At 39.9% G+C, this 22,823-nt stretch overlaps 1 protein-coding gene and 1 long non-coding RNA gene across 5 annotated transcripts in view; one reads left to right on the top strand and one right to left on the bottom strand.

Moving 5' to 3' along the window:
* Positions 1 to 10,015, bottom strand: part of ZC3H3 (zinc finger CCCH-type containing 3) — a 517,748-nt gene extending 507,733 nt beyond the window's left edge. For 3 of the 4 annotated variants that reach the window (XM_016432074.1, XM_016432075.1, XM_016432076.2), the window contains exons 1-3: positions 9,792 to 10,015; positions 6,530 to 7,844; positions 2,640 to 2,836 (exon numbers count right to left, since the gene is read on the bottom strand). In XM_016432074.1, coding sequence (XP_016287560.1) covers positions 2,640 to 2,836; positions 6,530 to 7,844; positions 9,792 to 9,837 — 1,558 coding nt within the window. In that variant the 5' untranslated portion in view covers positions 9,838 to 10,015. The remainder of the gene's footprint in view (positions 1 to 2,639; positions 2,837 to 6,529; positions 7,845 to 9,791) is intronic. The other variant, XM_056822943.1, reaches the window with a different exon arrangement.
* A 66-nt stretch (positions 10,016 to 10,081) lies between these two features.
* LOC103102654 (uncharacterized) lies at positions 10,082 to 22,766 on the top strand. The gene is made up of 2 exons (XR_465658.3): positions 10,082 to 10,752; positions 17,039 to 22,766. It is a non-coding gene; the product is annotated as an uncharacterized LOC103102654 (long non-coding RNA).
* The last annotated feature ends 57 nt before the right edge of the window (positions 22,767 to 22,823 follow it).

Genomic DNA, 22,823 nt, shown 5'->3' with positions numbered 1-22,823 from the left:
AGGACAGCTCAATAAGGGATGGGGAAAAGGAGGAATGGGATATATCAGGAAATGAAAGCAGTGTTAAAAACAAAAGAGAGAGGAAAAAAATAACTAATTATTAACTGGGAGAAAAAATCAACTGCACTAGTATAGGATACAGGAAATGTGACTTTACAGCTACTTATGTAGAAAAAGCCTGAAAGTTTTAGAGGACCGTGTAACTCAATAGTGTAAACCTTGGAAGCCAATTCAGCATAGTGTCCTAAACCAGGAAGTGAAAATTCCATTTTTCTCTAAACTAGTCAGATACATCTGGAGTTGTAGGTATTATATCTAGGCTGCCACAGAAAAGACAGATTGGTATAGAGATATCAGCACTGAAGGAAAATCTAAATTTATTAGATATTTATGAGGCAGCTAGGTAGTGCAAAGGATAGAGTGCTAGGCCAGGAGCCAAAAAGTCTCATTTTCCTAAATTCAAATTAAGTCTCAGACACTTACTAGCTGTGTCAACCCTGGGCAAATCACATAATCCTTTTTGCCTCAGTTTCCTCATCTATAAAATAAGCTGGAGAAGGCAATGGCAAACCACACCAGTGTCTTTCCCAAGAAAACCCCAAATGAGGTCATAAAGAGTTGGACATGACTGAAAACAACTAAACAAGCATATACATACAGAGACATATGAGCAAGTTACTTAATCACTCTGTTCCTCAGTTTCCACATCTATAAAATGAGAGATTTGAACTCAATGGCCTCTAAAATGCCTTCCAGCTCTAAATCTATGATCACATGACCTAAAAGGAATAAGGATAACTCCCTCTACAAAGCACTACACCAATACTTCCCCCATGGCACAGAAGTAAATCCTGGGTTCTCTAAAAATTATGCCATCAATTTGTTTAGCATGACTACACATATTTGCAATGACTTTTTTCTTCTTGTGTGGAAGAGGGAGGAGGGGTAAAAGAGAATTTGGAACTAAAAATAAAATAAAAACCAATTTAAAAAGACAAAAAAGGAAACTGAACTAATAATTCATACTTTTAAAAACTAATTAAATAAAAAATGCCCATTATCCAGTCTATATATAGCTGGAAAAGTTTATCTGGAACAGGTATTGCAGATGGACAATGAGTGGGGTCCAGAATTAAAAAGGAGGAAGAGAACACCATTGACTCCCTTTGGGAAACAGCACAGTTCTTTTAATGATCTTGAGCTGCTCTCCAACACAAAAAACTATCCTTTTACATAAATATTTGCCTACCAGTGCTATATGGTTCTGAACTTAAAACACCAAACTAAGAATCAAAGTTCACCCCAAAAGACAATGGAGAGGCATAGTGGATATTTAAGTAGTCTTGAACATACTTCTAATAATGATCTATAAGCAAGAAGCAATATACTGGGCACAATGTAAGCAGAAAAGGAGCTGAGAGACAACAGACAGGCAAGCAAAGAGCTACACTAGTACCCTCAAAAGCCTCTAGGGATTTCTCTGTGAAGGATCCACATAAATCCAAATAAGAATTACACAAGATGAGAATACACCAATGAGTTGCAATTTACAACAAGGTGGGAAATATTCCCAAATCCATGAGATCACAGATCCACTGATGCACTATAGTGACTAAGCCATGTAGGAGAGGGATTGTCCTTATTCTGGTTGGCTATGGAGGGTAGAACAAGAAGCAAAAGGAAGAAGCTACAGAGAAGCAAATTGCAGCCTATATAAGCTCTATATTTAAGTAAAAACTTTCTAATAAACAGAGCTATCCCAAAAGGAAATGGTATGATTCAAAAGGTGATAGGTAGAAGTCACAGGTAAGCAAATTTCAAATTTCCTACCATTCAGATTATCTATAAAAGAAATGGAAAGCCAAAAAACATAGTATATGCCTTCCCTTAAAGTTCTTGAGCAGAAGTGGGCTGCCCAAGCTATTAAGGACATTTTACAGTGAATGTGTGACTCCAGTACAAGTTGTACTAGATGTTATATAAAGTGCCTTCCAAGAATAATTTCCCTAACCTGAGTCTGACCCACTGCCCCAAGCCTAAGCAATAATAAGGCAGAGGTCAGACTCTAAAGACACTGAAGTGAACACTCCAATGAAGAAAACCTTAGTGGAACATAACAGATTAGCTGAAGTATCACAATGAAATCTAAGCACCCCTCCCTTCTAGAAGACAAACATTAAAAGCAACACTTTTTCACATCCAATTCCCAAACTACTGTTTGTACCTTTTTTTTAAAACATTGATATTTCCATTATAATACCATCCTCACTCTAAAAAACTGCTGCTGCTACCTGGGCTATCTGGGCTGGAAAGCTGGAGGAAGGCATCAATGGAGAGAAGTGTTGTTGCTGGAAAGACAATAATATTTTCCTTATGGCTTACATGCAAAATTATATTTACATTAGTCTCCTCTTAGTTTTCGGCCTTAGACAAACTACAGGCCCTCCTGCCCCCTAGATCAATATTAGTTTGCTTCTCTGCTCTCAAATCAGACAAACAGTAGGAGAATGTAAGATTCTCCCTTTACCCAATACTACTTCAGTCTATTGACTTAAATAATCATATTTGGCTCAGCTCAGAGTTAAAACTCCTTAATTTTGTGTTTACTGGAAAGGGTAGGATCTCTTTCTTTCTCTTACCTTCCTTAGCAGGCACAGTACTCCGAGATGGCTGTAGCCGACACAGCCGGTGCTTGGTAATCTGCACAAGCCCTTTGTTTGGAGTCCTCTTCAGAACAGGAGTGACTTTCCCCCGAAGGCTATTTCTCCTCCGAAGGCTATAATGGTTCTTTGGTGTACCAGATGATGAAGGACTGCTCTTCTTATCAACAGGAAGGCTGCAGAGGTCAAATTTGGAAAGCTGATGTAATGATGATATACAGCTGATCCTTTCCAATAGCCATTCCCAAAGAGTTCCAAAGAAAAACAAAAATTGAATTGGAAACTATTATACTGAATCACATTTAAGAAGATTTAGGAACCTGATATCTTGGACTCCATCTCCCTCCCAGTCAGATATCATGGTATTCTAGGTTTTAGAGCTAGAAGGTACTTTAGAGAACATTTAATCCATCCTCCTCATCTACACATGAGAAATTAAGACCTGATAATGTTGAATGACCTACCCAGTGTCACACAGTTACACTGCATGGCAGCAGAGACTATGTACTTTGGCTAAGGACTTTACTAGATAATATAGAAGGATCTCTTCATGTTCCAAGACACAAAGATTTTGAAATGTCAAACATTTCAAATGACATTTTCTTTGTCTTTCCCTTCTCAATCCCAAATTCTATATCACTAACCACTGATCTCCTTTACTTAAAAAATTAAGAATTTCATCAATAAGTCATTGCCCCCTCCAAAAAAATTACTATGTAAAGATAATCTTCAAAGAAAGCAAAAGAAAAAGGCAAAGTAAAAATCTCTAAGTTTGTCCACAGAATGACTTCCAATTGCCTATACCACTGACCAAAGAAGACCTCTACAGTAACCCCAAATCTTATGATTTCCCTTCATTTCACCATGCTGAGTTTCAGGTTCCTTGTATATAAAATGGGGAGATTATTCCTTACACAGATTACTTTATAGGTGTGTAAGGGCAACATGTGCTCCCTTTATTTCCTTATAACCTAGACCCAACTCTAGACTGATGGGTATACCCAAAGATGTAGACCAGAGCACCACTAGCCAAATCTATAGGCAAAAACCTCCCAAACTCCTAAGTTAAAACTCTACACAATAGAGGAAGTAAAGAAAAAGTAGTACTAAATTTGGAATCAGAAAACATATTTGAATGCTGTCTCTGCTACTTATTATTTGTATGACCTTGCACAAATACAGTGGAAAGAGCACTGCCTCAGGGAAACTAAGTGGCTCAATAGAAAGCCAGGCCTGAATCTGACATCACACACTTCCTAGCTAGACCCTGGTCAAATCACTTAACCCCAATTGCCTAGCCTTTACCGATCTTCTGCCTTGAAACTGATATTCAGCACTGATTCTAAGACAGAAGGTAAAGTGGGGAGGGGGGTATAATCCAAAGACATTTTATTTTCCCAATTATATGTAATAGCAATTTTCAACATACAGTTCCCAAAATTTTAAGATCCAAATTGTCTCCCTCCTTCCCTTCCCTCCCCCTCTTGATGATGCAATTTGATCTGGATTATACATGTATTACCATGTAAAACATATCTCCATGCTGGTCACTGATATAAGAGAATACTCATATTAAAACCAAAATCCAAAATTAAAACTATAAATTAATGAGGAAAACAGTGTGTTTTGATCTTCTTCTGATTCCCCACCTTTCTCTAGAGGTGGATAGCATTCTCTGTCATAAGCAGAAGATAAGGATTTTTAAAAAAAGGTAAGAAAAACAAAAACAAAGAGCACTGGCTCTGGAGCCAGAGATGCTGGGTTCAGATTCTGCTTCTGACTATTTACTCCCTCCCTATGTGATGCTTGGCCTCTCTGGTCCTCCTTTCACCCTCTGTAAAATGAAGAACCTGGACTCTGAAGTATCTCCAAGTTCCACAGCTTTGTTCCTATGACCTATTTGTGTCCTCAATTCATCTGTAAAAATCAGAACTGGAGAGATCTCAAATCCTTGCCAGCTGCTTAAACACCTATTATCCTATCCCAACATTTGTAAGACCTTGTTAAAATATACAATTTTCCAGTCTTTTAACTGTAAGTTGCAAAAGAATATGGTAATCTTGCTTGCAGATGTTTTTGTGCTATTTGCTTAACAGTTTTCAGAAACCATATTCAATGGTTTAGCTGGGTTTTGCTTCGTTTTGTTTTTTAAATAAAATCACTAGGACATGAGAGATTCTAAAAGGGTTTGCCGAACTTCTGGAGCCTAAGACTGGAAAGGGTTTCACCATAATTACTAACTCGAATCTCACCCCTCTATGGAAAGCATCTCTACTAGGAAAAGCACTAGCTCTCTTCTCTGTATGTCTGTCATACTGTTCTGGGCACCAAGGTATGAGAAGAAAGCAAACTAATTGATTAAAGTCAGAGCCCTGGACAATATAGAGTAGTGAATAGAGGAGTTGGAGTACAAAGACATGGGGAAGGAGAAGGGAACAAATATTTTATTAAGCACCTATTATGTGCCAGACACTTTGCTAAACACTTTACAAAAATCATCTCATTTGATCCTCAAAGCAACCTAGTGAGATAGGTGAACATAGGTTCAAATTCTTGTTGTACTACTGGTGAGGCCACCTGATAAGATTTCTCACTTCTAACTAGAGAGAGGAGTAACAAAGGAGGCAGAAAGCCTCACTGGTAAAAACATGGAAATTAGAATGCAAGGACCTCTCAAATCAGTTCCCTTCTCTCTACTCACATGGACATGAACCTTTTTCTATCCTCTTATACTTGAACTACTATAACAGCTTTGTCAATGGTCTCTTGGCCTCCATGCTCCCCCTCTTCAATTAGTCTTTCACAAATGAAGATATCAAAAGTATAGGCCAGGCAATACAATGATTCAGGAGAATCGAGAGGAACTGAGGAGAAAGAATACTATCCATATCCAGAGAAAGAACTGTGGGAGTAGAAACACAGAAGAAAAACATATGATCAATCACGTGGTTCGATGGGGATATGATTGGGGTTTTGGCGTTAAAAGGTCACTCTACTGCAAATATGAATAGTATGGAAATAGGTTTTGAACAATGATACACGTAAAATCCAGTGGAATTGTTTGTCAGCTCTGGGAGTGGGTAAAGAAGAGGGGAGGGAGGGTTACATGAATCATGTAACCATGGAAAAATATTCTAAATTAATTAATTAATATTTTTTTAAAAAGGCACAGGCCAGACCTTTTCACTCTCTGTTCAAAAAGCTTCAGTGATTCTCTATTGCCTCTGGGATAAAATACAAATATCTCTCTTGGTCTTTAACGATCTGGCTCAAGGCTAGCTTGCCAGATTTCACATTGTACCCATTCAAACACTCTCCAAAACCTCCAAACTGTATCCCATCCATGACATTTACTCTGGATTCTGCACCTTTGTTCAGGCCTTCCTACCTGAAATGCTTTCCCTCCATTTCTTAGAATCTCTGGTTCTTTCAAGGTTCAGCTCACGTATCACCTCCCACAAAAGGTTTTTTCCTAATACCACTAATTATCAGTGTTCATCTTCCTCAACATTACTTTGTACAGATTTTGCATTTATTCACTTGGGTGAATGTTGTTTCCCCTCAGTCAAATTTAAGTTCCTTGAGGGCAGAGGCTATTTCATTTCTGTCTTTGAATCAGAAGCACAATCCTCCATACACAGTAGGCACTTAATAAGTGCTCACTGAGTTGAACTGAACTGATCTGCATTCATATCCAATGTATATTGGCTATGTAACCTTAGAGAAGTCATTGACCCAACTGAGCCTCAACTATCTCACCAGTAAAATGGGAATATTATTCCTTTACCACCCGGTTCAAAGGGATGTTGTAAAGAAAGCACTTTATAAGCCTTAAAGCTTATAGAAATGATTTTTTTAAATGTATTTACCTTGTACTCCCCCTCCTTCGAATGATCTTGGTTCGGCTCTTTACTTTGTAAGGAGAGAGGGGTGCTTCACCATAGGGAGTTTTTAATCCACTGGCTCCCACTCCTGCTCTATTCAGAATAGGAGTTCTTGAATCTCCGGCAGAGGGATGGGAGGGCCTATCTCTGCTGGCAGGTTCAGAATGCCAAAGGAAAGAGGATGAAGATGAGGATGCCGGGCTAGAGGCTTTCCATTTGTATTTGCTGGTTGAGGTTCCAGGCTTGGATGTCACTGATGCCTTCTTTGACTTGGTATCTAGATCAGCCCTAAGTTGTGATTTACCAGCTCTTTCATATGTTCCAAAGGATACCTTTCTAGAGGTTTCAGGAGCTGTCCTTGGGCTAGAATATCTTCTAATGGCCCTCGGGTTCTTCACTGAGCTGTTAACCCATCTATAGTTGTTTTTCCGAAATTTATTAGTCCTGCAAGGCACCAGCAAACAGTTTTCTCTGACTTGTTTAGGTGAGTGACCCTGCTTCCTTATAGTAACAGATACTTCTGCCTGAGTAGGGCTGCTTGTGTGACTAAGGAGAGAGTCTCTGTCTGACACAGAATGCTGTAAGCCTAAACTGGATGGAAGAGAGCATCCTAGTTTCCTTCCAAGGCCTGAACGAGGAGACTGGAAAGAAGTAGGCTTGGACTTTAATACAATGGCACTTTCACTAACAGTCCTTCGGGGTTCATGAGAGCCCCCAGGAGTAATGCCCATAGACCTCACAACCCGAGGCTTGCCAGGTTCTTTGAGACAGACCAAAAGAGGATCCTCCTTACTGCTACTACCCTCAAGTTTTGTTGGTCGAGGGCCTTGTAACTTACCCCCGGGGGGATCTCCCTCACCTTCCTTAGGCCTTTGGTCAATCCTGTGACTACCTTCATTATCATCGACTGATGCTCGATAGGTATCAGAGTCAACAAGTGAGTCAGACTTTGGTGGTGGTTTAATTTTGATTACCATGTTCTGATCTGAATTGAGCTGCACCTGCCTCTCAAGGACATAATGCTGAGAAGATGGGTCCTGACTGTCCTCTGAACTGAGAGAAGGCTGAGCTACACTGGTACTTCCATTATCACCAGGCTGGTCCATGGATCCTGAAGGTCGATTCACAAGGGAGTATTTTTTCCGCCATGAGGGGCCATGGTGTGGTGGGAAACCCCTCCGACCAGGGCGAGAATATCGGGGGCCGAAAACCCTGCCACTGCTATATGTGGACGGATGCCACTGGGTAGTTGATGAGGCTGGGGCATTGCCATGTAAATTTTTGTAGTCATCTATGAGACCTGGAAAAATCAGAACATTAGATTTGGTTAACAGGCCAGATCCACCAATCCACACCTCAGCTCTAACCTAATTCAGAGTAAAAGATATAAGGGAATCTCTAGAAAATTCACACCAGAAATCCTCCACCCAACTTGCAAAAATGACTCCTTTCCTGGGCTAATTCAGCTTAAAATGCAATTATAAGGAATCTGACTATTTATCTTGGTATTATACAGACCTTTTATGCTTAATCTATCAGTCTACTGAACCCATAATTTCTTCATCAACAAAATGGAAATAAGAATTCCCATGCTATCTAACTCACAGGGTTATGCAGGTCAGATGACATAATATATACAAAATGCTGTGTGAAACTTGATTACTATAGAAATGTCAATTATTATTTCTGAAGGAGTCATCTGAAGAAGAAAATATTAAACTCCTACTTCAACTTATACAGTTATATTCATATATATTCACTAGATTTTTAATTGTTTGTATATTCATACTGGTACATGAATAAATTTTGAAAGAGCCATCCAAAAGCCAAGCCTTATTTAAACTCTGCAACCCTCCCAACACAACATTGCACACGGCAATCCACTGAATAATCCACCAAATGTTTTTAAGTGCCTATATGACAAACTAAAAGGGAAGAAAATTGTAAGAGAAAACTCACATTTATGTAGCACTTTTAGATTTCCAAACCACTTTCCCCTCAACAATCCTTTTGAGTTAAGGAGCCAAAATACTAGTTATCCTTGATGAATCTATGATTTTTTGAGGAAGTAATGACTACTTTTCTTCATTAACACAGATCAAAACATCCCCCTCACTTAAGTGTTCTTCAGGAGTTGACCAAAAAATTCTTCTCTGAGAACAATTTGCAGATAAGCCTCTCCAAGCTTAACTAAATCTAGCCTCACACAATCAGCATATAGTTCATCATCAATCTTCAGTCTGGATGGCCCTTCCAGAATTTATCCAGCCTAAAAGGATTCAGTCATTTATGAAAGAAAGCTTTAATGAAGGTGAAAATGCTATTCTCAAATGGGAATAACAAAACTGAGGCTCAGAGAATAAGTGCTCAAAGTTTAATAGCCAGTCAAATGTCAGGGCTGGGGGGCTGTAATCCAAATCTTTTAAGTATAGCACTTTTCCAGTGCCCATCATATAAGAAACCCATGAAAGAGAACTGAATAATCTTGCATCCTCTGTGGTTGGACACATATAGAAATTGTCCAAAAGCCATTTTCCAACCACCCAAAACTTTCTTATTCTTAATTTATAATTGACCTCTAAATACCAAAACATGTTAGAAAATACTACTTGTTTATCTGCATATTATCAGAAGTGACCTAGAAATACTGGGAATGAAAGACAAGAAAATGCACTTAACACGGGGAATCAGGATCCCACAGCTCATGAATCTCACCGGCTTTTATGAGCTAGTAGTGCCTTGGCTGAACCCTCCTTCCTGGGCTGGAAAAAAAGCTTTTACCCACCACTCTCCTTCAGTGGATTGTGTGCAAGTCTGAATATGCTTATTTATATTATCTTGGGACGTGGATGCATATGCTTGTGAGTTCAAGTGTATAGTTGTATATGCATTAGGTGAAGGGAGCTTGGGACCCCTTCTACAACTGCCAGGCTGGCAGAAAGCAGGAAGGCAGGCCTCACTCTGCGCCCCACTCCCGTTACCAAGCAACAAGTATGTGTGTGAGTGTGTGTGTGTTGTGTTTTGTGTGTGTGGTGTCCCCCATGTTTCTAGGTGTTCGAGTATAGGAGGAGCCGCCCGGGTAGGCCACTCGGTGGCCCCCTGAGGTTGCTCCCTCCCCACAAAATGGGGACGGGGAGGAGCGACAGGAAGGGTCCTGGAGGAGGCGGTGGGCACAGGGCCCTGGAAAGGAAGAGGAGTCAGGAGAGATAAGGAAGGCAAAGACCCCGCCCAGGTGTCCATAGGTTACCCTGCAGGAGACGGATCTGCCGCCGCAACTGCTCCTTCTCCTCCATCTCCCGCGGTCCTGGCAGCAACTGAAACAACGACGACGGCAGCGGCGGCAGCGGCGGCGGCGGCGGCGGCAGGGGCGGCGGCGGGGGAGGTGGCGACGGCGGTGGAGACGGCGGTGGCGAAGGCGCCGGTCCAAGGCCCAGCCCCCGCTACGTCATCGTCCCGCGACCGTTTCCCGTCAGGAGCGAGCTGCCCACTAGGAGGAAGAGGTCGGGAAGGGGCGGGGCGAAGTGGGGAGGGGCGGGAGAAAGAGGCCGAAGGGAGATCGTTGCGCAGTTGGGGAGGGGCGTTGGCCGAAGGCGGTGCTCGGTCGCCTGGGCAACGACGGCTTAGCCCGACTAGTGGAGAGGTGGCCCCGGCAGTTTGCGCAGGCGCATAGAAGAGCAGCAGGGCCGTTGGTTTCCCAGAGAGAAGACCCCAACGGTTAGTCCCGCTGTGGGCCTGTTGCCATGGGGACCCCGGACTGTGGAGCAAGGGAACCGCTGGGCCTCGCTCCTCCTGGCAAAGTTAGAATCCTGTTCATTTGGCTCGAGATATGAAGAGATAGGATCGTCGCCCCGGGAGGCTGAGAGAGAGAGTAAATTCTTGCTGGCCTGGCGCCCCGTTCGAGTGCCGGTTGAAGGTAGGGGAAAGAGCCCTGGACTTGATGGGCTGCGGAGTCAGAACACCAGAACGCCAATCCAGCTCTACTCTTCCCTGGCTACGTAACCTGGGTCAAGGCTTTGGGCCTCTCGGGGCTTCAGGTTTCCTCCTTTGTGCCCCAAGTTTCTTCCAGCTTTGACGTCCTGTGATGTCCCTGGAGGGAAAGCACTACATCTCGCTAAGGATCAAGGACCTCGGAGCTTCCCTGGAAAACGAGACTTCAATTCATCAGGACAATAAAAGAATTGCCCGCTGGGCACGGAAGGGGAGTTTAGGTATGACTTGGAACATAGATCACTGTAATCCCCAATATTTAATAAGTGTTTGAGAGTCAGACAGACACACATACAGACAAGGGCTCGTGATTGAGGTCTACGGGGAAGATTGTTATTAATGGGAGCAACGAGGCCTTCTGACTCCTGGAGGAGATGGCACTTGAGTTAGGGGCATCTTTAAGAAGGGAGAGAAATTCATCTGGGGTAGAAGGGAAGAGAATATTCATTGATGAGAGAGGTTGTGTTCTGAAGTCTAAAATGCCTGAAGAGGAATAAAATAGGAGATAAGAATAACACAGAAAAATGAAAATGTAGTTTTGGACTATCAGGGTAATCTAATTTAACATCCTCATTTTACAAGTGAAGAAACTCCAGAAAATTAAAGTATCTTTCCCAAAATTATACAAATGCTAGGGAAGAGAGCCAGAATTCAAAGCTAGGTCCTCTAGTGCCCATTCCTTTCCCCTACCAGAAGGTGGCACCATACTGACTACCAGACAAAGGAATTTGAACTTCATAATTCTAACTATATATATTTGTATATATATAACTAGATAATAGGGAACCTCTGAAGATTTTTGACCTGGGAGATTAATAAGCATTTATATGATACCTGCTATGTGTCAGGCACTCTCCTAACACTTTATATTATCTCATTTGATCCGATCCTCACAATAACTCTAGGAGGTAGGTGCTATTATTATTTCCATTTTACAGTTGTGGAAACTGAGGCAAGCAGATTAAGTGACATGCCTGGGATTACACAGTTAAGAAGTGGCTGAGGCTAGATTTGGCATAGGCCTTCCTGACTCCAAGCCCCAATCTCTATGCCACCTAGCTGCCTCTGAATGTCAACCAAATCACAACCTGAGAAAGAGTATCTGGCATAATGAAAAGGGATTTGACAGAGTAGAGAAGAGAAATAGGAAGAACTATTGCTACCTTCCAGAGAGAAAGTGGGGACTAGAATGCTAGCAAGGAACAGAGGAGGTGTGATATACATAGGATATGTTACAGAACTAGAATCAAAAAGACCCATAACTGATTGGTAATGAGAAGTAAGGGAAAAAGAAAAGTCAACCCATAAAGCCAATGTAAGCCAAGTAAGGGAGAAAGAAAAGTCAACCCATAAAGCCAATGTTTACCCTAATATATTCAAGTAGTTCTGTCACCTCATTATTATAGATATTCATCCAAAGATTTTATATATGTATATACATATATATTCATTCATATATATACATATACATATATATATGTATATTCAAATCCTGGAGTCAGGAAGACCTAAGTTCAAATCCAGCCTCAGATGCTTACTAGATATATGATGCTTGGCAAGTCACTTCATCCTGTTTGCCTCAGTTTCCTCTTCTGTAAACTGAGTTAAAGAAGGAAATGTCAAACCAGGAAATGACAAACCATTCCAGTGTCTGCCAAGAAAACCCAAATGGGTCACAAAAAAGCTAGATACAACTGAAATGACCAGCCAGCAATGATTTAAAGATGTATTTTGCAACCCATCTAAACCTGACCATTCTATGTATAATCCAGCACTAAACCTATTGTATTAATAATGTTCTAATGCATCTCTTTGCCTTGAGTCTTTACTCCACTTCAATCCATATTCCACACATCTGTCAAAATTATATTTCTAAAATACAGGTCTCAATATTTCACTCCTTTCCTTAATAATCTCCACTGGCTCTATTGTCTAAAGGATCAAATATGCACTCTAGTATTTAATGCCCTTTCCAATTTGGCTCCATCATACCTTTCCAGACTCTTTTCCCTGATAAGCATTCTATATTCCTCCTCATCTCTGCTTCTTGGAATCTTTAGACTCCTTCAAAGCTCCATTGAAGCAATACCTCCTCAAGAGGCCTTCTTAATTCCCCCTTTGCTTGTGGATCCCCTGAAAAATTATCTTGTATTTATTTCTAATATATTTTGTATCTACATGTATGTATGAATATATATGATGATATATACATACATATATACACACATACTCACATACAAATGTGTTTCTGCCAATAAAATAAGGACTCCTTGAGAGCAAGGACTTTTGTTTTTGGTTTTTTTTTTTTGGACTTTTGTTTTTGTAATTATATTTCCAGGACCCAGCACAGTGACTGTCACATTAAAAAATGCTTATTAATTAATTGGTTGAATATTTTAGAGCAACTGAATCAGTCAATCAGTTATTCAATACACATTTATTAACTACCTGCAGTGTGACCCAGATACTGTACTAAACCCCAGAGATACAAAGAAAGACAAAAATGGACCCTGCCCCAAAGGACCTCGTAATCTAAAGTGGTAGGATCCAAGGAACAAAGCAAACAACTATATAAAAGCAAGAATATATACAAGATCAATTATCAATAAAAGATAATTGATAAAAGGAAGGCACTAGCATTAAAGGGGATCTCAAAAAGGCTTCTTATGAAGGGTAGGATTTTAACTAGAACTTGAAAGGAGCTAGAGGGCAAAAGATGAAGCTGAGGGGAGATAGAATTCTGAGACAGACAATAAAAGTGCCCACAGTACATGGTGGTAAGTAATGTATAACAAGTCTGGAAAGGGGGCCAGGTTATGAAACGCTTTAAAAGCCAAACAGAAGATTTTATATTTGATCTTGGAGGTGATAGGAAGACACTAGAGTTGATTGAATAGGGTGGTGACATGATCAGACCTCTATCATGAAGACCAATTTAACAGCTGAGTGGAGAATTGGCTAGAATGAGGAAACACTTGAGGCAAGGAGACCAACCAGCAGGGTATTGTAGTAGACCAGACATTAAGTGATAAGTCTTATACTAAAGTAGTGGCAGTGACAGAAAAGAGAAGAGTAATAGTGTAGTTCTGGACAAATCACTTAACCCCAATTGTCTAGCTGTTCCCACTGTTATGCCTTAGAATCAATACTTGGTATCCATTCTAAGAGGATAAGGTTATTTCTTTGTTTTTAATTTAAAATAACTAAAGATATAAAATAGGGTTGGCAACAGGTTGGATAGGGGGTGAAGATGACAAAGAGTGAGAATTCAAGGACAATGCCTAGAATGCAAACTCAGAAGGCTAGAAGGACAGTGGTGCCCTTGACAATAATACAGATATTAAGAAAAGGGAAGAGTTCAACAAGAAAAGTAATAAGTTCAGTTTTGGACACATTGAGTTTAAGAAATGGATATGGCATCTAGCTGGAGATGTCCAATAGAGAATTAGAGATGGAAATGTAGAGATTGGGAAAGAGGTTGGGGATGGATAAGTAGCCCTGAAAATAACCAGTATAGAGTTTATAATTTAATCCATGGTAACTGATGAGATCATTATGTGAAACAGTATAGAGATAAAAGAGAAGAGGGCCTAGGACAGAGCCTTGGAGGACCCCTACTGGATAAAAATCCAGCAAAAGAGATTGAGAAGGAGCAAACACAGAAGAAGGAGAAGAACCAGGAGTGGGTAGTGTTCCAACAATCTAAAGAAGAAAAGAGAATATCAAGAAGAGAGTGAAGAGCAGTATCAAACGAAGCACAAAGGTCATGATGGATGGGAATGGAAAAAAGGCCATTAGTATTGGTGTTTAAGAGATCATTGGTAACTTTGGAAAGAACAATTTCATTTGAACAATGAGGCTGGAGGCCAAACCATAGAAAGTTAGGAAAAGAGAGAAGAAAAGAAGGAAAAGTATCATTTGTAGACAGCCTTCTCTCTCAGAATTTAGCCACAAAAAAGGAGGAGAGATACAGGACAATAGCTAGCAGGGATGGATGGATTAAGTGAGGGGGTTTTGGGGGGTTTTCCCTTTGTAATAGTTAATTTAATAATATACAGTTCTAGAAGGAGGGCCTTAGCCATTGTGCTATAAGGAGACAGTAAAGGAACAGGTCTCTGAGAAGGACCCAATTCTGGCTATCCATGATCATGAACTGTCTCTCAAACAGGATGCCCCTCTGACACACACACACACATACACACACACACACACACACACACACACACACAGCAACCATAATTAAGGGGCAAACTTTCCATTTAGTATAGTCCAGAATTTTGTTGCTTTTTAATTTTTTAATTTTGGCCATAGAAGATAAAATCCATCACAGAAGATTACTTTAGCACAAACAGTCTCTTTCCAGTCACCTCATATTTAGGGATGGAAGTCCAGTACCTTAATAAACAGAAGTCCATTTGATTTCTCCTGCAAAGACTGAAGAGATGATGGAATTTTGTTTTCTATGTGCTCTGTTGTAACATGTGTGCATGCACATACTCATAGAGATATATATGTTTTGATAAAACTTTTAACAGTTCAGTCTGTGCTCTTAGTCCCTGGAAGAATTCTCACAGTCATTCCTCTAACAATTAGAAGGCTCATGTGTTTGGAAACCAAGAATAAAACACTTTAAAACAAGCATTAAAATCCTAGGACAACATTTGGAAGTAAGTCACAGGCTTTAAGGAGAAGTAGGTGAGGGAGAGTACCCAGGTGTGAAATTTTGGAGAAGGGTGCCCTGCATCTTAGAAAAGCCTGGACAAAAACCCCAACAGTAAGTAAAGATGCCTTTTTTTAAAAAATAGCAAAGGAGAATTTATCATCTTCCTGTGCTGTCAAATACAGGCCTGATAGCCACACCCTGACTTTTCTGGAGGTGGAAACCTAGAATTCCGAAGCCATAGCCCAAGTCAGGGTTTTTTGAGGCTGAGAGATTCATGGACATGATTGTAGGCAGTAGAAAAGTAGCTAGTAGACTAGGAGCTACTGAGGATTAGTGAGAGAATGGAGATCATAGAGGGAGAGGTCCACTAGATAAGAGAGAATAGAATGATGTCACTTCTGCAATTAGAGGGATTTGACTTGGCAAGGAGAAAGGACAACCTCTTCATGTGAGACAGGTGAAAGCAAGTAGCAAAAGGCATCTGAGTGATGTGCTAGGAGGAGGAGAACTGAGGGAACTATCTGAAAATGGCCTCAATTTTTTCAGTGTAATATGAGGTCAAAGTTATCAGCTGAGAGAGTAGAGGGAAGGGGAGAACTCCAAGAAGTTTGAAGAGGGAATAAAAAGTTTCCAAAAACTACTGTGGTGAGATAACAAGTCTTACCTTACAAGTCAAATGGGGAAGTATAAAAGGATTGCTTTGCTGCACTGACAGCCCCTTTGAGATTATGTAGCATAAATTTGTAGTGTCAGCATAGTTTCATGATGTCTTGTCACTTCATCCAACACACATGAGTCGGAATAAAGCTAGTGGTTGAGGTGGAAGGTGTAGAGTAATAAAGATCTGAGACTTGGAAAGGCAAGATCAATAATGGAAAATGTAGTTAGTGCATGTTTGTTGACCTGGGAAAGAGCTGTGGGATCAAGGGATTATAGGCCATAGGATGAAGAGCACAATTTGGATTTACAAAGTACAATTGAAATAACTACAGATTAGAGTCAAATAAGGATATTTCCAAGTTCATTGTTGGGTGATGACAAGATCAAAGGTATGACTTCTCTGTGTGTCATGGAAATGAGTAAGTCAGTGAACTGTAAGGTTAGGATATTTGAGGAAGTATCAGTATATTTGTTGAAATTCCCTTAGTACAGGATGTTCCAAAAGTCTTAATGCCGTTTAAAGCTATTAAAGCTTCTGAGATACTATTGAAGCTATTAAAACTTCAAACTGCACTAAGACTTTTGGAATATCCTGTTTAAAGTCAGAAGGTGGGGAGGAGAGAAAGACAATATCAGCCAGGCACTAAATTCATTGAGGGAAAGATAAAAGGTGACCTGGAAATCATTAGATAAAAGCAGAATTTTTGATGGCATGGTAAGTATATATTGAGTGAACCTCATAGGAAAGATTGCTTAGTGATGATAGTAGAGTGAAAGCTTGGAAGTGGCAGAACAAGGAATATTCAAACCTTGACTGCTTATCTTGACTAGTCAGGCAAGTGAGGGAAAGTACACCCTTCCTGGAAAGGGTGGCCAGACAGGTTGTATCATCAGAAGGGTCTCAATGAGAACCAAATAATGGAAGGTGTGAGAATTTAAGAAGAAAACACATTTGTTACCTATGGAGCATTACAGAAAATAAAATGGTAGAATTAGCTAGCGTTAGAGTGGGAAGGTGTTGGGGGGGGGGGGTCTAAGGGGAAAGGGAATAAAGGAACAAGGAGGGAAGGACATAGAATAGACAGACTTTGAATAATGACAGCTTAGTAGCTCAGAATCACAGGGATTGGAAGGTTAAATGAGAGTGGGAGTTTATTAATTGTTGGGAATGAATTCTTCTACAGGCAAGAAGATACCAGGCATGGAGAACATTGGGCAGTGAAATCAGCTAGAAGATTTCAGAAGCAATCTTAAAAAAAAAAAAAAAGATACCACATAAGATATCTTGAAAAAGATGTTTACAGGTGGTTAAAGAAATTAATCCCAAATTGGAAATGCTAAGATAAACACAAGGCTAAATTTTAAAAGATGCTGAAGAAAGTAAAAAGATAATGAAATTAAACAAGAACTAAATTACATAGAAAAAAGAACAAGAGAGTAATGGAGGAAATGACCAGTTCAAAAACTAAGACTTTAAAAACCTGAAAAAGCCCATAGAGGTAACAAACAAGGAAAATGAAACCTGTATACAATGCACAGGGGCTGGAAAAATGGGATAAAAAAATAACTGACTGAATTACCTAGACATTTTGAAAATGTGACAAGTGACAGACCTGAAAAATAGATTTAAAAACAGCTATCTCAGATAACTTAAAGAAAAGAACTTGGGCTCCATATTTCAGGAAATTGTTAAAGAAAATTTCTACTTGGCCAAATTGGCCCAAAAAAAATTCAGGTAGAAATAATTCACAGAACAACCACAAGGAAAACTTCAGCATACAGTCAAACTTCAACATTATGACAACGAAAATATTACAAGGGCTAATGTTGCAAAATAGGCACCTTATTTATACACTGGTATCTATTAATAGGGCTGTGAATTGGTCCAAGCATTCTAGAAAGCCCCAAAAGTCATTAAGCTGTGCATTACCCCTTAACCAAATGATACTAATAGAACTATACCCAAAAGTAAAGAGAAAAAGTACCAGTATGTACAAAAATATTCATAGCATCTCTTTTTGTTATAGCAAAGAACTGAAAACTAAGAAGATACTCATCAGTTGGGGAATGATTTTCAATAAATTGTAGCCTGCAAATGTGTTGGAATGTTATTACACCAAAAGAATAATAGGGTGGTTTCAGGGAAATCTGAGAAGACTTCTGTGAAATGAACAGAACATGAAGAAAAATTCACATCCTAATTTGAAAGGGAGCAGTTCTTGTTCATGCCCAGACCACCTGAGCTAGTGTCTAAAAAATGGAAGATGCTAAGGAGATTGGACTTTCTGTAACATTCTAGGAGATTTTTTTTTCAATTGGCTTGTAGCCAGAACTATTGGTTTCAGTTGCAGTCTCAGACGGGAGGAAAAAGTGATTCCTTCACTCAGTCTGGTGAGAGACCTTAAGCTCCTTCTTACTCCCCACTGAGGCCACATTGCCCCCCACCCTGAGAACCAGGAATTAGAATCCAGACCAAATGTTGCATTGATACCCCAAAGAACAAGGAACAATTTTTAGGAGTGACCATTGCCCCAGCCCAATAGAAAGATTTCTTTGGATAATGAACTTGATGGAAGCAGTGCTATGTAGGAACTGAGCAGAGATTTGAGCCTCACCCATCCCCACCAAAGACCAAGGTGGTATAAAGGGTCTTAACCACTTAAAGATTTGGGGGAAATGTTTATATATTTGTTCTTGCTATATCCTTGAAATAAATATCCCTGTGTAAAAGCCAATTGATGTTAAGTAGTAAAATGGAACTAGAGTGCTAGTCATTGGCCCTATAAAACAGGAAGAATACTGCCAGTACGGGATCAAGTCAGTTGCAATAGAGAATTGACACAGCACAAATCCATGAAAGTACCTTTGAAACCTGAAAGATAAATCTAGCAGGTCTAGCCCCAAGAGAATGGAGTTGGAGTATATGTTTCTATACACCACTATCGAGACAAACAACTTTGAAAGACTTTAAGAACTCTACTAATGGTGATGATCAACCATGATTCAAAGTGACTGATAAGAAAGCAAGCTAACTACCTCCTCGAAGAAGGGTACTAGACTAATGATACAGAATGAGATGTTTTTTAAAAACGGCCAATGTGGGGATTTGTTTTACTTGACTGTGCATATTTGTTACAAAACAGCCAGATGGTTCAAAATGGAACTGGAGACAGAAAGACACTGGCCCTGTGTGACCCTGGGAAAGTCATGTAGCCTCTGTTTGCCTCAAATTCCTCAACTGTAAAATGGAGAAAATAATAGCATTAACTTCCCAGAGTTGTTATGAACAGAAAATACCTGTGAAGTGTTTTACAAACTTTAAGTGCTATAAAAATATTCTTATTTTGTTATTTTTTTCAATCTGTGAGAAGGAAAGGAACTAAGAATATGAAGAGTCTAAGTATTTTTAATGCATAGAAAAGAAGAACCAAAAATAATCAGACATGTAAGATGGCTTTTAGGGGAGATCTTGTTGGAGGGGAGGTGGGGCTGGTAGGGAATCAGCATTCATATAGTAACTACTACTATGTGCCAGACACTGCACTGAGCACTTTACAATGAAAGTTACATGTTGTTTTATTAGAAATTTTAGAAGAAAAGCAAATAGGGAACAGCTAGGTATCACATATAGTGACCCTAGGCAAGGCATTTAATCCCCATTGCCTAGCTTTTGCCCTTCTGTCTTAAAGTTGTTACTGAGACAGAAGATAAGGGTTAAAAAAGGAAAAGGCAAGTGGTACATATAAAAACAACTTCCACATAAATTCAGTTTCATGTAGTCATCTTCTCTGTTCTCAGTATATAGAAATGTCTTTTATTTTGTGTTCAGAATTTTTAAAAACCACAAGCTTCCAGAAAACATGAATCATTTGCCAAGAAATAACCATCAGGATCACAATGACCTTTTTACGGAAGATAATAAAGAAAAATGGAAATTGGAATATTTTTAAAATTAAGCAGCATGAGGGGGCAGCTGGGTAGCTCAGTGGACTGAGAGCCAGGCCTAGAGACAGGAGGTCCTAGGTTCAAATCTGGCCTCAGACACTTCCCAGCTGTGTGACCCTGGGCAAGTCACTTGACCCCCATTGCCTAGCCCTTACCACTCTAATGCCTTGCAGCCAATACACAGTATTGACTCCAAGACGGAAGGTAAGGGTTTTTAAAAAATAAAATTAAAAAAAATAAAACTAAGCAGCATGAGCTTAATAAGATGATAAGAATTACCTGTCCAACAAAACAGCATAACTGGCATTGATATCTTATTTAAGCCTCACAAAACCCTGTGATGTAGATAATGCAGACATTAATTATCCCTTGGATTCCAAAAATCAACTTCACAAGTAAGAGAGAAGTTATTTTTTTCTTTTTAAATCTGGTAGTTTTAGAGAACTGGAAGCCCACTCTGAATCAGTTCAATAATAGAATTGTAGACTGCATTAAGAGAGGTATAGATGTCTCTAGTGGTCTAGTGGATAGAGAGCCAGGCCTAGAATCGGGAGGAACTGGGTTCAAATATGACCTTAGGCACTTCCTTGTGTGACCCTGGGCAAGTCACCTAACTCCAGTTGCCTAGTCCTTACCATTCTTCTGCCTGGAACTGATTCTTAGTATGGATTCAAAGAAGGTAAGGATTTAGGTTTGTTTTTTAAATTTTTAGTGTCAAGGATCAGGGAAGTAGGTAATAGCAGCCATGCTGCCTAGAGACCACATATGTAATACTGTATTGGTTGAAAGGTGTCTAATTGAGGGCAGCCAGGGTGGTGAAAGTGCTTGAGTCTCTGCCTTTAACTGGATCAAGTGATGAGGATAATGAGCACTCCAGGTATATCTGTTGATATGAGAACAGCAAGTTCTCACAGGTCTATTTAATGAGTACACCCAACTGAGGAACGCCAGATAGCACTCAACTAAGAATAATTAACCCTGTTCCCCTCCCCCTATCCTGACTACTAGAAGTAGATGATTTGGCCTTTGCCCACCAAAGTAGCAAAAACAGGAAGTCCCTCATCTTCAGTAAACCATTGCTATTTCATCATTCATGAAATTCATAAGATTTAACTTATTTTTTAATGATCATTTCCTAAAGGTCTTAGAAAAGCCTGGTTATTACATGAGAATCAGCTGAAGGATCTTGGGATATTTAGCTGGAAGGAAAGGAATAACTTTAAAATTTGGAGGAATATATATGCATTCCCTCTCACTGTAGGTCTTCAAGCAAGGCTAGACTACTTGGATGTATATGGTAGAGGAAATTTTGGTTAAGATAAGAATTGACTTCTCAGATTCTGTCATTTACAACCTTTTCTAGATACTTCCACACTAACATCTCCAGCTCAATAAGCTCAAAACAATTCACCGCCTTCCCCTGCTGACTTGTCTATATCTTCCCTGTCACCTAGGTTCTAACCTGACTTTTGAAACTCTTTTACCTAATACACATCCAACTAGTTGTCTAAACCTATTAAGTATGCCTCTGCAATATCTTATTTTTGCCCTGTCCTCATGACTCCCACTGCAACTGTTCTGTCCAGTTCTGGTTTAGTTTCCAAGGAGGAGACGTACACAGTAATGCGATACACAAGAGGTACTTTATTCAAGCTATAGCCTGGGTCTCCACAAGAAGTGAAAGACCTCGAGCATTGTGTGAGCCTGGTTTATATAGAGGGGATAGAGGAAGGGGGAGGGGGGGGTTGTCCTGACACCCAGGTGCCAAAAGGGAAGATACATCAACCTTAGCCTTTGCTACCCAGATGTTTAATATATGGTCATGGTAACCTAGGTCAGGTCAGTGAACCCGGAGATAACATATCCTTATGAAACCTGAAGTTCTGAGATAACATATCCTTGTGAACCTACATAAATAAGGACATGTCAACCTTAGTTCTTGGGACAAGAGGCCCATTAGGGGGTCATCTGGAGGGCAAGTTCCCATGATATCAGTCTGTTTCTTCATTCCCCACTTCTTTTTAGGGAAATGAGGATTCATACTCATGGGAATGGAGTCCTCATAGGGGCATTGATGTCGTTTAAGGGTAGATATTGCTGTCTTAGGACCATGAGTTGGACTGTGTTAATCTGGTCTTTCACAAACTGGTGTAAACCTCAAAATTTCTCAGACTTATGAATGTTAGGGATTTCCCCCATTGGGGAATCTTCTACTTAAAAAAATTCCCTAGCAGATAGTGAGAATTCTACTTGAATGTGAGGGCTCCTTGCCTTGGGAATATCCCTACTCCACCCTACTTAGGACTGCTTTATGACAGAGAGCTCCTTGAGAACAATGAAAAGTACTTTGATCCATGCTTATGGAAGGGACAGGAAGTTCTTTGAGTCATGACTGTTTTAGAATTGATAAAATGGGATACTAAGTACCTATAAAGGTGGGGCAACTTGTAAACTACTTAAACCTAAAAGGGTGATAACTTATTCAGAGGTTTTTTCTTAATGAAAATTGTTGACACAGCAGCATTTTTTTCTGACTTACTAAAGAGATTAAAACTACTCAGCTGTGAATTCAAAATGGGCAGTCCTTTAGAAACAACTACAGTGATTGGTAGATGTAAGGACTTAGGGGAGGTGACATAGGAGATTTTGCCCTTAAAAATAAGAGCTCAGGGAAGAGCTGGGAAGTCATTCTGAAGCATTCAGATTGGAGAGACTCATTCTGAGGAGACTGATTCTGAAACATTCAGATGAAGGAGGGAGCTGGTAAAAGCAGCTGAGATGCTGCTGGCCTGCTGTCATTAGAAATCCTTACTTGGATCTTATGGTGAGTTATAAACTGACTGATTTCTCTTTTAGGACTTAGGTCTAGGCCATATTGGCTTGAGGCCCTTCATACTTATTCCTTTCTTACTCTCTCTTTCTTTGATTACTCATTGTATTGTTAATTAAAATCTCTATAAAACCCAATTGACTTGGGTATTTGAATAATTGGGAATATTTCCCTGGCGACCACCTTATATTTGA

The sequence above is a fragment of the Monodelphis domestica genome, chromosome 3 (assembly GCF_027887165.1).
Source record: "Monodelphis domestica isolate mMonDom1 chromosome 3, mMonDom1.pri, whole genome shotgun sequence".
In the NCBI taxonomy this organism is placed as follows: domain Eukaryota; kingdom Metazoa; phylum Chordata; class Mammalia; order Didelphimorphia; family Didelphidae; genus Monodelphis; species Monodelphis domestica.
The sequence above is the reverse complement of the archived record's forward strand: the minus strand, read 5'-3'. Positions and strand labels throughout refer to the sequence as shown.